This window comes from Neovison vison, chromosome 7 (assembly GCF_020171115.1).
Source record: "Neovison vison isolate M4711 chromosome 7, ASM_NN_V1, whole genome shotgun sequence".
NCBI lineage: Eukaryota > Metazoa > Chordata > Mammalia > Carnivora > Mustelidae > Neogale > Neogale vison.
In genome coordinates this window covers 131,514,734-131,529,176 of record NC_058097.1, presented here as the reverse complement: position 1 = coordinate 131,529,176, position 14,443 = coordinate 131,514,734, and the positions used below count along the sequence as shown (strand labels likewise).

Here is a 14,443-nt window from a genome sequence, read left to right as displayed (position 1 = left end):
TGCTTCTCCCTCTGCCTGCCATCCCCCTGCTTGTACTCACTGTCTCTCTCTCTCTTTCTCTCTCCCCCACCTCCAAATAAATGAATAAAATCTTTTTAAGAAAGGGGGGGGGGAGAAGTGGCCTTTAAAATTTTATGCTGAAGTTCTTTTTAGTCATTTCAGAATGGAAAGCTCTCTCTCTCTCTTTCTTTACTGAGAAGTGAAAGGAAACCTGATTTTGCACCTCGAACCGGAACCTTTGCCCACTGTGACTGGTCAGATCCAAGATGAAGAACTGGACCTTTCAATGGAACAAGAAAGTTTAGGAGAAACTGAAAATAGTCCAGTTACAGAAGCCGAAACAATATGTTCTAGAGAAGCAGAAGGTAAAACTCCTTTTGAGCTGAACATTACCATATTTCCTAGAAAAAAAATGCTAGTAATTTGCCAACAGGAAATTCTGGTCTAATTATAATGCATACAAATGACTAATACTAATGGGAGTGATGGAAGAAGGAAGCCATGCTTCTAGATTTTCTTCATTAAAGATCTTCTCTGTATACATATGAGGAAAGTCATTTTGTTCACATATACATATAATCTGAAGACTTTTAGGTTAAGTTAGATGCCCAATTCTGGTTTCCTTTGAAGGCTCAGCATTGTTTTAGACTTTGATCAAATCACCAAAGATCCTACTGTATTAATTAGTGCTAAGTACTTAATGTACAATGATGAGTAGCACAAACTTCAGTCTATCTTCTAAACTTCACCTCTGTCCCACCATTCTTGGCTGTCCAGTAGCTACTTAAAACCCCTGTATGACGATACATTTAAACCTCTCTTGCTTACTGGAATCTTGTCTTCCTCATGTTAGTGAATGATAATATTTAAGCCAGACCAGTGAACATTACCTATAACAACTCCCTCTTTACTTCACGTCTCCTTAGAGACCAAGTTCTCTTTATTTTGATCTCTTTTCTCCCCCCATACCTACAAACACTGCCTTTGTTCAAAACCACTCAAGCTTTCTTAATAAATCTTTATCCAACACTGTGGATAGGTAGCTCTTGGAGGTTCCAGCTTTATGTGGGTCTCCTGTGTCTAGACTGCTGTCTAAACAGTGTAAGGTTACTCTGGTTTGTCAGAAACATCAGAAGATGGGTTCAGGGTTCACATCCTCCAGAATTCCCAGTTACACTTTCTTTCTGGCCTCTGAAGAATCATTGATTTCCTCACCAGATCAGCAGTGCCTTTAAGGAAGATACTTTTACTATTTCATCCAGCTTTTTTCAGTTTTTAAGTTGGGACTAATACTCAGATCTCTAGTTTGTCAGAATTGCAATTCTTGCTTTATCTCAAGGGACAGTTACTTTTCAGTTCCTGCTGATCCCATTTGGAATCACTCATTCGATGTTGTCAGCTCTCTTGACTTTTCAGAAGAATCTAGAAATCCCATTGATTTAAAAGATCCTTATTTTTAAATATAGGTTACAAATTTAATTTCTTAAGTATGAGTGAGTCACAGACTAATAATGGTTGAAAGAAGCCAGGCAAAAAAGAATACCCGAGTATAATACCATATTTTTATGAAGTTTAAAAAAAGGTAAACAGACAAAACTAATCTATTCTTGAGAAGAACAGTGGTTTAGGGGTGTACTGAGCAGGAAGGGGCATGAGGGGGCCTTCCAGGTGCTGGCAGTGTTCTACATAATGGTCTACATAATGATCTGGATGGTGTCACATAGGTATGTGGAAAATTCCTCAAGCTGTACTCTCAGATTTTGTGTACTTTATTGTTTGTAAGTTAAAATTAAGTGTTTGGGAGGTTTGGGTTTTTTTTTTTTAAGATTTTATTATTTTTTTTTTAAGATTTTATTTATTTATTTGAGGGAGAATGAGTGAGAGAGAGCATGAGAGAGGAGAAGGTCAGAGGGAGAAGCAGACTCTCCAAGGAGCTGGGAGCCCGATGCAGGACTCGATCCTGGAAGTCCGGGATCATGACCTGAGCCAAAGGCAGTTGCTCAGCCAACTGAGCCACCCAGGAGCCCTAAAATTAAGTGTTTTTTTAAAAAGTTTGTCAGACCAAACTATAGTTTGCCAGTTTTCAACTTTAGGGGACTTCTTAGATTTTATTCCTTGATTAAGCCAGAGAAGTATGTATTTGCAACCCAGTTTTGTCTCCTGAGAGAGCTGTTTGTAGTATGCTGAGTTTTGGTATTGTACTATCAACCCACAGGGAAAGATGTTTGGGAAAATAACTGAAGAATTTTGTTTTTAACTGAAAGGGTTCTCTTTATGAAGATAGGTGGGAAGAAAGTTCTTCGGATAGTGCAAGAAATAATTTGGGAGAACCTGATAGGCTTTTAAGGTTATAACTAGTAATGTTTTCCTCTGTAGCTTACTCAGAAGTACAGAACCATATTTGAGACCCTTCTTAGGATAGAGTATAAAACCTTACAGAACATATTTTGAATGCTAATTTCACACAAGTTAATTAGGTGATAAGCATTCTGTCATCATTTAGCAAGCAGAATAAACCTCTCTGTGATAAATTTTTAAGCTTAAAATTGGTGTTGCATGCATATTGTTGGAAGATGGTTGAATTTTGATGCCTTTATTTAAATATAAATTGAAATTTATTTCTGGTTATAAAATTGCCATTGGGGTTAAATATAATTGTATATGTTGTTAAATTATAAATGAAAAATATAAAGAAATACAAAGTTGTGCTTTTATCTTAATTAGTGTTTGTGGCGCTTGCTAAGTATAATAGAATAATTTGCTTGGTATATAGTAGGTCCTGAGTAAGTTTTTTTTTTCTTTTCTTTTAGTTCCCTTGGCAATAAAGACCCATCAGGTCCCTTCAAAAATTCTTTTTAAAAAATTATTAAATAAGATCCGAAGCCAAAAATCTCTCTGGACGATTAAATCCATGTCTGAGGATGAAAGTGAAGTGATTACAGCTCTTAGTGAAACTGAGAGTAAAGCACCAACAGTCGAATCAGGAGGAACTGTTGGCGAGGAGAGGACGTCATCCTCTGGGCAGGAACAAGGTGCTTCTCTCCAAGTGTCTCATTTTATAGCACACAAACCCTTTCTAAGTTGTTTGAAAAGATGCTCATTTCTGAAACATCAAAGAGTAGTGGTCTAAAGGAGGAAAATGCTTAAAGCCCATAATACTGCTACTTCAAGGCAGTAAATGTTAAAAAACCTTCATAAACCTTCTTCCAGGCTCACTTTAATGTAGTTGTAGCATTTATACATGGTTGCCCCTTGAAGAAGATGGGTTTGAACTCACGGGTCCAGTTACGTGCAGGGTTTTTTTGCATAAAAATAGTAGATTTTTAGAGGTTGTGACAGTTTAAAAAAACTCACAGAGAACCTGCATAGCCAAAAATCACAGAAAAAATTAAAAAGTTAGGTATTTTAAGAATATAGCATGTGATACACATAAGATACAAAATATGTGTTAATCAACTGACTCTGTTATTGGTAAGTCTCCCAGCCAACCATAGGCTGTTAGTAAAGTTTTTGGAGAGTCAGAATTTGAACTGGGATGTTTGGCATTGTTCAAGGGACACTGTATATATTAATAATAGTCCAGTATAACTGACGAATCAGAATTAACAAATTTGTTATTGTTAAAACATTTAGCCAGTTTCTAATTTTACTTGTTATGTTTTTTTTTTCCAATTTATTTATTTTCAGAAAAACAGTATTCATTATTTTTTCACCACACCCAGTGCTCCATGTTACTTGTTATGTTTTGTGCTATCGTGAACATCCTTTTAGCAGTCTGCCTTTATCTTTATTTCCTTAGGAACAACTCTTAAAAGAATTCCTGAATCAAGGGATTCTTGAACATGGTTAACAGCTTTTGAATATAGTGTATTGTGTGTTTATTTCACATTGCCACCAGAAATTGGGTTTCTTGTCACTCGTAAAGGTTTTTTTGGTAGACAAGAAGGCTGTTAAGTAAATATCCAGAAGTTACAAAGGTCAAGCAAGAACATTATCTGGGGGGCGCCGGGTGGTTCAGTGGGTTAACGCCTCTGCTTTCAGCTCAGGTCATGATCCCAGGGTCCTGGGATTGAGTCCTGCACTGGGCTCTCTGCTCAGCAGGTAGCCTCCTTCCCCCTCTCTCTCTGCCTGCCTCTCTGCCTACTTGTGACCTCTCTTTCTCTCTCTGGTCAAATAAATAAAAAAATCTTTAAAAATTTTTTAAAAATAACATTATCTGGAGTTCCAGACTAACAAATGCGTCATGGTAACATTGTCTTCGTTTTTTTGTTTGTTTGTTTTCTTTCCAAGAGTTTTGTCTTTTGTCTTTTGTCTTTTTTTTTTTTTTTTTAATGCGATTGGATTTGTATGGAAGTATTTTGCTACCAGGCTTCTGAAAGAAGTGACTTACAGTCTGTCTCGATTTTGGACTTCATCCTAAATACAGCAGGAAACCTGGAACTAATTTCTTCACTTGACCTCTTGACACCATCCTCTCAGTTTTCCTACCTTACTGGCTCCTCCTTTGTGATTTCTTTTGCTGCCTTTCTCACCTCTACAATCACTAGTCATTGCTCCCAGAACTTGTTTCTTAGGTCCTTTCACACTCACTAGTTGAATGCTAATGCCACGACTTTACACTATCATCTTTATTCTCATGACATCTGAGTGTCTTTCTAGCCTTGACCTCTCCTTTGAACCCCACTCATTTATTTAAATGTCTTTTTGACATCTTGCCTTTTAATCACATCTTATACTTTTCCAAAAATGAGCTCTTAATATTCCTTCCTTTCCTTCCCTTGCTTTTCCCACATACTTCTTCATTTCAGTACGTGGCAGTAAAATTCTCTTACTCAAGTCAAAAAGCTTGGCATTCTGGTTCCCCTTTTTTATATCCTACATCCAAATCATTGTACATCATGTTAATCTCATCCTCACAACCTATCTACAGTCCAACCAGTCCTCACCACCTACCATCCTAGTTTAAGCTATGTTTCTTGTCCAGTATAGATTCTTGGCAGTAGCCTCCTAACTGGTCTGTCTGCAGATTTTGCACCTCCCTGCTACGATCTAGCCCCAGAGTCATCCTGTTAAAACACAGATCACAAGTCACTCCACAGGGGGATGCCCTCCAACCACTACCCAGTTCATTCAGTTAAAACCAGAGTGCTTACAGTGGCATCAAAGCCTTGTGTGATCTGCCTGCATATAAACCCCTCTCCCACCATTGCTTTCACCCTCACTTTCTCTAACTTCATTTTCTACAACACCTCCCTTCCAGACTACTCACCATAGGCACTGGCTTCCTGGCTAGTTCTCAGGCACACCAAACATGACTAACGTAGTCTTTGCAAATTGCTAGTCTTTTTGAATGGATTGCTTTTGTTTATTTCTGTGCCTCACTGTCACTTCCTTCAGCTACTTGGTGAGACATGGCTTTCTCAGCAAGGCCTTCTCTGTTCACTCTGTATAAAATGGCAAGTTTCTACACTCCTTCTCCCATACCCTTCACTTCCTATCACCTTTACCCTGCTTTTTCTCCATAGCTCTTACCTTCATTCCTTCCATAGTTCTTACCAGCATCTTCAGGACCATAAATTTACTTTTTGGCTTATTTGCTTCTTGACCCTTTCTTCACCCACTATGTCCTCCAGTTCCATTGAAGATAGGAACTGGGTTTTCTTCATTGCTGTATTCCCAGGGCAAGACCAGTGCCTTGTACATAGAGGATGCCCAATAGTATTTGCTGTATTGAGTAACTTAAAAGAAGAGTGGTTTGGAAGTCAAGTATAGATACGATATTTAAAGCCACCGGCATAGGGGAATGCTTTTAGGAGAAAGAATTTGGTTAGAAGAGGGCTTCTGAGACCATCTGAGGGACTCCAGTGTTTAGAAGATGACTAAAGAAGGAGCAGACAGCAAAGGTGGTAAAAAAGAGTGGTCAACAAAGTAGGAGAGAGTATGGTTTCAGAATTCAGTAAAAGGAGGCTCTTTGATTTTCATTCCATAACTAGGTTATTTTTTTTTTCTCCAAAGGCCCTGTACGAGTTGGCTTCTCCAGCATCATTTTGCTTCATTCATTCTCCCCTTGTCTGACTACATCTCATATTCATTCCCATACCTCCCACCTTCTTTACCTGGCTGATTGCTCCTTCCTTACCTTTCAGATGTCTGCCTTAATGTCATTTCCTAAGACAAATCTCACCTGAGCCCCTCGCCTACTTCAGATTATCCTGTAATACTCTACTATGTAATCCTTTCTTTCTCTGATAACAGCACTTATCAGTTACTAGTTTTGTAATTTTTTCTTAGAATGATTATTTAATGTTTGTTTCCCCACTTGCCCTGTCAAACTTCCTTTAGGCCTTTTTGAAATTTACCACTGTACCGCTGCCTGCAGCACATAAGTAGGAGCTGCAGGAGTGAGTGAGTGCTCGGTGCAGAGTTCCGGATAACCCCGGTACGGTTCAAGAAACTGCTTTAACTTTCCTTCTCTGTTTGGATTTCAGCAACAGTAAAAATCCTATCTAAAAATGGCAGGGATACATTGACATTCCTTAAGCTTTTCTTTTTAAACTCAGGTGCCTTGCTTATTCTATTCTTTGCTTTTCCCTAGAGTTTGAAACTGTCAGTAAGGCTTTATAATCAATTCTTCCTTTTTTCATTTTGGTTTATCATTTTAGCCTCCCACCTGTCTTCTTACATTAGGCTCAAGTTTAATGGATAAAATGTGCAGTCATCTGGAACATAACTGGATCTTAACTGAATATGACAGTTGGACCAAAATGAATTTTTAATCTGAATGCAGGTTTTTGTTACTTTGTTCAGATTTAAGCTTACAGTGATAATATGTTCCTAATAATGTATCTGCTACAGTTGCTGAAAGTGATACTTTAACAGTTGACTCTGGACCACTTACTAGTGAAGAGAAACCACTTTCATTGGATACAGACTCTGAAAAGGAACAAGGTATTTTTTAAATCACATTCTCAAATTAAACTTTGTCAACTTAATATTTTTTTCCTTGTAAAATTACATATGTGATAAATGAATAAAGAGAATTATAGCGGTGTCAGAGTTCTAAATTACTGAAACTAATTTTTGTTTTGGGGGTTCTCTCAGAAATGAAGGAGGCTCAGCCTATCACAGCTGTAGCTCAGAGTTCAATTCTACTTCATCCTCAAGAAGAAGCATCTAGAATTAGAATGGCAGCAAGGCAGAAACAGGTAATCTGAAATTTCTATTTTTGGAGGTTTCTTTCTTCTCCTAGGTTCTATAATTTTGTGTGATCAGTGAAATTTGTCTTACTGTCTGGCTGCTTTTGATACTATTGTCTCGTCTTAACTCGTTCAGCTGATAGAAGATACTTCATCTTTGCTTATACTACTCATTTGGCTGTTCCTGCATTCTGCTTTGTAATACTTTTGTTAAAGACAGAGACGGTCATTTATGAAAATTCTACTTACTTTGCATCATTTCTGGTGCAGTGCTTTATACATAGTAAGTGTTCAATAAATATTTGTTGAATTCAGCTACGCTTTATAACCTCAAAAGTTTTTTTAAAAAATAATATTTCAGGGCACCTGGGTGGCTCAGTGGGTTAAGCCTCTGCCTTCGGCTCAGGTCATGATCTCAGGGTCCTGGGATTGACTCCCGCATCGGCCTCTCTGCTCGGCAGGGGGCCTGTTTCCTCCTCTCTCTGTGTCTCTGCCTACTTGTGATCTCTCTTTGTCAAATAAATAAATAAAATCTTAAAAAGAAAAAAATTTTTGGACCAAAATTGTTAATTCATCCTCCTTAACTATAATTTGGTCCCATCTGCTTTAATACAAGATTTTTTTTTAACACAGATTTCCTTGAAAGAGGCTGTCACTAAGCTGGTTAGTTTATAGTGATAGTTTTTATGAAAATACAGCTGGAGAGTAAGAATTCTATAAACCAGTATTTCTTCTCAGATATCTAAGTGTTTTCTAATCGGTGATCTAAAGCAGTATTGTCCAATAGAGCTTTCTCTGGTTATGTGAATGTTCGGTATCTGTGTCCCATTATGGTACCTCCTAGCCACAGGGGCTATTGATTACTTGAAATATGACTAATACAGCTGAGTAATTGCACTTTCATTTTTATTTAATTTTAATTCATTTAAATTTTAGGAGTCATATGCAGCTAGTGACTATTCTATTGATGGTGCAGTTCTCGAGGTACTACAGAACTGGAAATGGTCTAAGTTTAGTGGCTCTTATGAGTGAGGGAAAGTAGGGAAGAAGCAGACAAGAACTCAGCTGTAGCCACTCTTGCCTGATTAGGAATAGGCAAAATACCAGATTGAGACATTTTTTATTTTGAAAACAAGATCATTCTTCATTATCTGTAACAGAAGTGTTCCTCTTCATAAAACTTACCATACATTCCTCATTCTACTTACTCAGTAAATATTTGTGTTATGTGTATTGTGGGGACTGAAGTAGGTGCTAGATTTAGCACACAACCAGTCAGACTAGTCCCTGTCCTTATGAGGCGTGGAGCTCCTCTGACATGTTCTCATTACTTGGGGGTGTGTGTGTGTGTACCACTAGAGTTTATGTGTCAGCCCTCTGCCATGGGCTTACCGTCTGTTTCACACCTCACATTCTGACCCAGAATGTTGCTTAGATGTTTTTTGGCTCCCAGATAACTGCACCCCTTTATGGGTATGCCTAAGAAGTCAAATTATTTGTGAGGCCTTGTTAATTAATTTCTTTAGTCCTTTTTCTTACTGAGAACACTGCAAAGTTAAAGATGGGAACACAGAATTTGGCTGAGCATTGTTTGCTGCTTCTGTGGGGATGGGTCTTGAGTGATGAGCTAGGATTTACTGTGCTCCCATGTGCACCCACAGGAAGTAGGAAGAGTTAATGGGTTTATTTTTTCCTTCCCCTTCTGCCTCTTTTTTCCTTTCCAGTCTTTTTCTCCTTTCCCCCTTTCTAGCTTACCCTCTTCTTTCCTCTGGCGGTGGCAATAACAATAACAGATAAAACATTACCACTTTCTTCAAGGTTAACTGGTATTCTTAGTGATGAGATCTGTTTCTTTTCAATGTAATTCATATAAACTTTTCTTTTATGTGAGTTTTGTTAATAGATATTAGTTTTTTTGTTACTTAGATAATGGAAATAGAAGAGCAAAAGCAAAAGCAGTTGGAATTACTTGAACAAATTGAACGACAGAAGTTAAGATTAGAAACTGATTGCTTCAGGGCTCAGCTGGAAGAAGAAAGGAGGAAAAGAACGCAACAGATTGGGGTAGGATGCAGGAAATCTCATCCATACATAGATTGTTGGGGGATAAAAAAAATATGAGTAGTTGTAGCATTCAGGAAAGTAGAATGCATTTCTAATTTTTATTTGGTAATTTTTTTTCTTTTAACGTTGTATGTATGTGCATATATAGATAGATATAGATATATGTCTATTTTCATCTTTCAGTTTTTAGAAGGTACCAGTATATGTGACCTTGATTTATAAGTAATGTGTATTTTGAGCTCTTGGACATGGTACTCAAGGAGAATGGTGGGTTATTTCATTTCTTAATAACGGAAATGCCAGTCTTTTTTTATGAAAAATAAAGCTATATGAAAGTTACATTGTAGAACTTCAGTGTATATAAAATACTTTAGTACTTGTTTCTGGATTTGCCTTTTAATTAGTAGCTTTGTCTTTTATTAGATTGGCACTGCTCCAGCACCATGCACTGTAACTTATGATGAAGATAATCATAGGCAGATGATTCATAACTATCAACATCAGCTTTTACAGCAGAACAGGTATTAACTAGGGTACAATTTGTATGTGATATACTGTGTGGCTGCCTCTTCAGGATTTATTATTTGGTTTATATGAAGATCCAATCAGGATTCCCTTAGAACTACAGTATATAGGTTTCCCAAAGGTCAGTATGAATGTTACTCTGTTTTCATCATGATAATGACCATCCCTAAATTGCTCTTTGTTAAATTTAATGTGTAGATGAGAATATAGAGCATTTTTTTCATCAAGAAAGAAAAATACTGGGCGCCTGGGCTCTGCCTTCGGCTCAGGTCATGATCCCGGGGTCCTGGGATCAAGTCCCACATTGGGCTTGCTGCTCAGCAGGGGACCTGCTTCTCTCTCTGTCTGTCTCTCTCTGTATGCCTCTCTGCCTACTTGTGATCTCTCTCTGTCAAATAATAAAATCTTTAAAAAAAAAAAGAAGAAAGAAAGAATAATGTTTGTTTTTTTTGTGTTTGTTTTAGGTTTCACAGACAGTCTGTTGAAACAGCCAGGAAACGATTACTTGAATATCAGACTATGTTAAAAGGAAAGTACTCATCTGGGTTAGCCACTTCACTGACATCTGATTCTGTTAAATCAGTACTGCCACAGAATACTGAGAGACCCACTGTTATATCAGAGCATTGGGATCAAGGTCAGAGACCCAAGTTGAGTCCTAACAAATATCTGCCTGTACCATCCATACAGATCTCCAGATCAGAAGAAGATCATTTTCGGATTCCAAGACAAAGTCTCTTTCCACAAAGACAGGTAGAAACAGACATGGTAATCAATTCAGATGTTTTAGCCAAGCAGTCTTTGGAATCAAAGGAACAGCCTAAGCAATTCTCACGGAGTGAAGTACAACAGAGAGGCTATAAATTAGTTCATAAAGATTCTCATATACTTTCAAAGCCTTTGTCACATGATAGGCTGCTAATAATACAGGATCCTAAAGAAATAGCTGAAATATCTCGGGCAACAACTTTTCAAACTTTAGATCCCCAGCAGAGGTTCTCAGAGAACAAGGAAAGTATACCCTCCAAGCTAACTGAACGTTCTTCATTCCAACCAGTGGCAGCTGAGCATGCTTTTAGTTCTCTGCCTGCTACAGTTGAATCTGGAAAACTCCAGGAATCCTTTGTAGCCATGAACAAAAGTGAAGTTTCTGTAAGCCCTTCTGTAATCAGCCACATGCAGGGTAAGTCTTTGCCAACCTCAGAAAATATCACAGACCACCTGGGTAATTTGAAGGCTCTCCAAGAACAGTTAGACCTACAGAAGGAGGTTCTTCGGTCAAGACAGGAAGCTCAGGAACGATTGCTTTTGTACAAACAGAAAGAATTGGAAGGACAAACTGGCCTCTCTGTCTCCCTTCCATTAGTATCTCTGGATTCATTCGCTACACTGCCTTCTGCCAGAGCTGAATCGGGGAGAATCCAGGAATCTTCTCCAACCAGGGATGATACTGCAGTTCCCTTAGGCCATCTTGGGGTCCCACAGCTTCCGGATAGGCTTTGGAGTTTTTCACAACCTGTCTTATCACAGCCAGATAATTTTAACTTTCTCCAAGAACAGTTTCATATTCAGAGGGACAGCCTTCAGGCTAGGCGAGAAGCCCAAGAGGTGTGTGTACATAAACAGAGTGAATTGGATGGAAGAATATGGTCTGAACAGACTGCGCCCCCTTCTCTCCCTTCGCAGGTAGCTCAGCATACATTTACTTCACTGCCTTCTACTTGCACTGGAAAGATCCAGCCGCAGTATTCATCTGAGAGCGTGAAGGGTCTTCTCTCAAGCCAGTCTGAAAACCAGAAATCTCGGGATGGGTCTTTGAGTTTCCTACAGCAGTTCTTCTCTTTGCATGATAGTTTGCAGTTGCTCCGAGAACAGGTGACTATACAGAGCGATGCCCTTCAGGCCAGGCAGGAAGCCCAGGCAGAATTGCTTCTGCATAAAAAGAGGGATTTGGATGAGTCTGGGCAAATGGGTTCTTCACTTCCACCAGCGGCTGCATGTTTAGTTGCTTCACAAGCTTCTGCTAAAACTGAGCCTAGAAGAATTCAGAACTTTGATTTATCTGAAAAGGAGAGTGTTATTCCCTCCAGTCATCCGGTAATCCCAGCATTTCAGGATGGGCCTCATAGTTTTCCACAGCATAACCTGCCACGGCAAGAAAATTTGACAGCACTCCAAGAACAGTCGCATACACACAGGGTAATGCTTGGTGCTGAACAAGAAACTCAGAAATTTGTACACAAACCACATGAATTAGAGAAAACGGTTTCTTCTGAACAGACTAGCACCTCTTTATCCCTGTCCCAGGTAGCTGAGTCTGAAAGATGCCAGGAGTTTATGCCAGGCAAGAGTGACGGTGCAGTTCCCTTAAGCTCTTCTACGATCCCGAGGTTTCAGGAAAGATGTCTGGGATTTTTACAGCCTACACTACCTCTGCAAGGTAACTTGGAGGAACACCAAGAATGGCTGGACACAGAGAAGGCGGCCCTTCATTTCAGCCAGAAAAGCCAAGGAAAGGTATCTTTGGAACAGACTAACTCCTCATTCGAGCCCCAGGTAGGGCAGCCTTCATTTACTTCGTTACCTTCTGCTGAGTCTGGTACAACCCAGGAGCCTCCTTCAACTGAGAGTGACAGCAAAAGTCTTTCAAGCCACCTTCAGATCCCGCAGTTGCAGGATAGGCTTTGGAGGATATCACAGCTTATTCGGCCTCAGCAAGATAATTTGAAGGCGCTCGGGGAAAGGTTAGCTACACAGAGAGAAGCTATCATTCAGTCTAGACAGGAAGCTCAGGAAGAATTACTTCTGCACAAACAGAGTGAGTGGAAGCAGGGAAGATCTCCTGAGCATGTTGGCTCCTCTTCCTTCTCACCCTTTGTTGTACAGCATTCGCTTGCTTCATTACCTCTTAGTGAATCTGGGAGAACCCAAGAACCTTGTTCAACTACAAGTGATAATACAGCTTCCTCAAGACATTCTGAGAAACCGGGTCTGCCTGATAGGCTTTTCGGTTTATCACAGCCTGTTTTACCTGAACAAGATCACTTGATTGCACTTCAGCAAGAACACTTGCATGCACAAAGCAATTCTCTTCCGTGTGGCAAAAAAAACCAGAAAGACTTGGTTTTGCCCAGACAATATGAATTTGAGGAGAAGTTATCTTCTGAGCATTTTGTCCAGCTTCCGCATGGTGATTTGAAAGTACTTCAGGAGCAGTTAGAAATACAAAGAAAAGCCATTCGATCTAGACAGGAAGTCCAAGAAGAATTAATTTTGCAAAGACTAAGTAAATTGGAGAAAAGGGTGTCCTCTGAGCAGATTAGCTCTTCATCGGTATCCCAGGTAGCATCACCTGTTGCTGATTCTGAAAGAATCCAAAAGCCTCTTGCAACCAAAAGTGACAGTATTGTTGCCTCAAGTCACTCCGAGATCTCAGCATCCCAGGATAGACTTCCGAGTCCATCACCACCTGTTCTGCCTTCACAGGGTATTTTGGCAGCACAGTTGGACTTCGAGAGGGAAGTGGTGCATTCTAATGAGAAGGGCCAGGAAGAACTGTTAAACAACCAAACAAAATCGACTGCAAGTGAATCATGCGAGCATCCTATTCCCTATTTGTTTTTACCCACAGAAAAAAAGCATCCATTTATTCCACTCCCTTTTGCTGAAATTAAATCTAATAACCATGGTGAATTGTATTCATCTAATAATGAACAGGCAGCTTCCTCAAGCAATTCCATGACCCCCAGACTTCAAGATAGACTTGTGTGTTTTTCACAACCTGTCTTAACTCTGCAAGATAACCTAGGACTTCAGAAGCAGCTGGATCTACAAAAGAAAGTTCTGCATTATAGCCAAAAAGCCCAAGAAGAATTGCTTGTACAGAGACAGACAACACTGCAGCAGCAGGTACAGAAACATCAAGAGACTTTGAGGGATTTCTTTAAATATAGTCAGGTATGTATGAAACCTGAATACCCAGAAATTAAATTGATGGTGGTAACCCTACTCAGACAAGCTAGAAATTTTCTTAAATTTCGGGCCAAAATAAATTCTCAGTTACTGAGAATAAATGGTTTGACCTTCACTGCTTTAATTTTCTACCTTAAACAATGTAGAAATTAAAACACTGAAGTTGATTCTACCTTGCATGGTGTTCATAAGGTTAATAGTTGTTTGAAGCCCAGCTGATTTCAGCCTTAGTTTGACATAGCCAAATGCAAACGCTGTTAAAAATGCAGATTGTCATTTGAAGTTTTATTATAAAGGGCTTTGAGCTTGCCCTAAGATTAAATTGCAGGGGCAAGTGCGTGGCTCAGTCTGTTAAGCATCTGCGTTCAGTTCAGGTCATGATCCCAGGGTCCTGGGTTCGAGTCCCCTGTCGGCTCCCTGTTAAGTGGGGTGTCTGCTCCCACTGCCCCTCCCTCCCACTCGTGAACTCTCGAAAAAAAATAAATCTTTTTTTTTTTAATTTAAATTGCAAAATAATTAGCAGAATTTCTTTTATGCAGGTAGCAAGTCTTGTGCTTTCTGTATAGCACTTTGTTGACATTTGTATTTGAATCAAAATTAGTACCACCTTTTTCCTTAAGTGACAATATCACTGTCTGTTCTAAAATTGACTTGATTTTAGGCTAATAGGCAGTTAGATCTGTTGT

General features: G+C 39.2%; 1 protein-coding gene across 3 annotated transcripts in view; it reads left to right on the top strand.

Moving 5' to 3' along the window:
- CEP295 (centrosomal protein 295) overlaps positions 1-14,443 on the top strand; it is a 55,523-nt gene that overhangs the window by 23,498 nt on the left and 17,582 nt on the right. Inside the window, exons 9-15 of one of the 3 annotated variants that reach the window (XM_044258309.1) lie at positions 198-365; positions 2,811-3,032; positions 6,856-6,948; positions 7,102-7,205; positions 9,123-9,260; positions 9,684-9,781; positions 10,250-13,742. In XM_044258309.1, the coding sequence (XP_044114244.1) occupies positions 198-365; positions 2,811-3,032; positions 6,856-6,948; positions 7,102-7,205; positions 9,123-9,260; positions 9,684-9,781; positions 10,250-13,742 (4,316 nt within the window). The remainder of the gene's footprint in view (positions 1-197; positions 366-2,810; positions 3,033-6,855; positions 6,949-7,101; positions 7,206-9,122; positions 9,261-9,683; positions 9,782-10,249; positions 13,743-14,443) is intronic. The other 2 variants (XM_044258307.1, XM_044258308.1) reach the window with 2 other exon arrangements.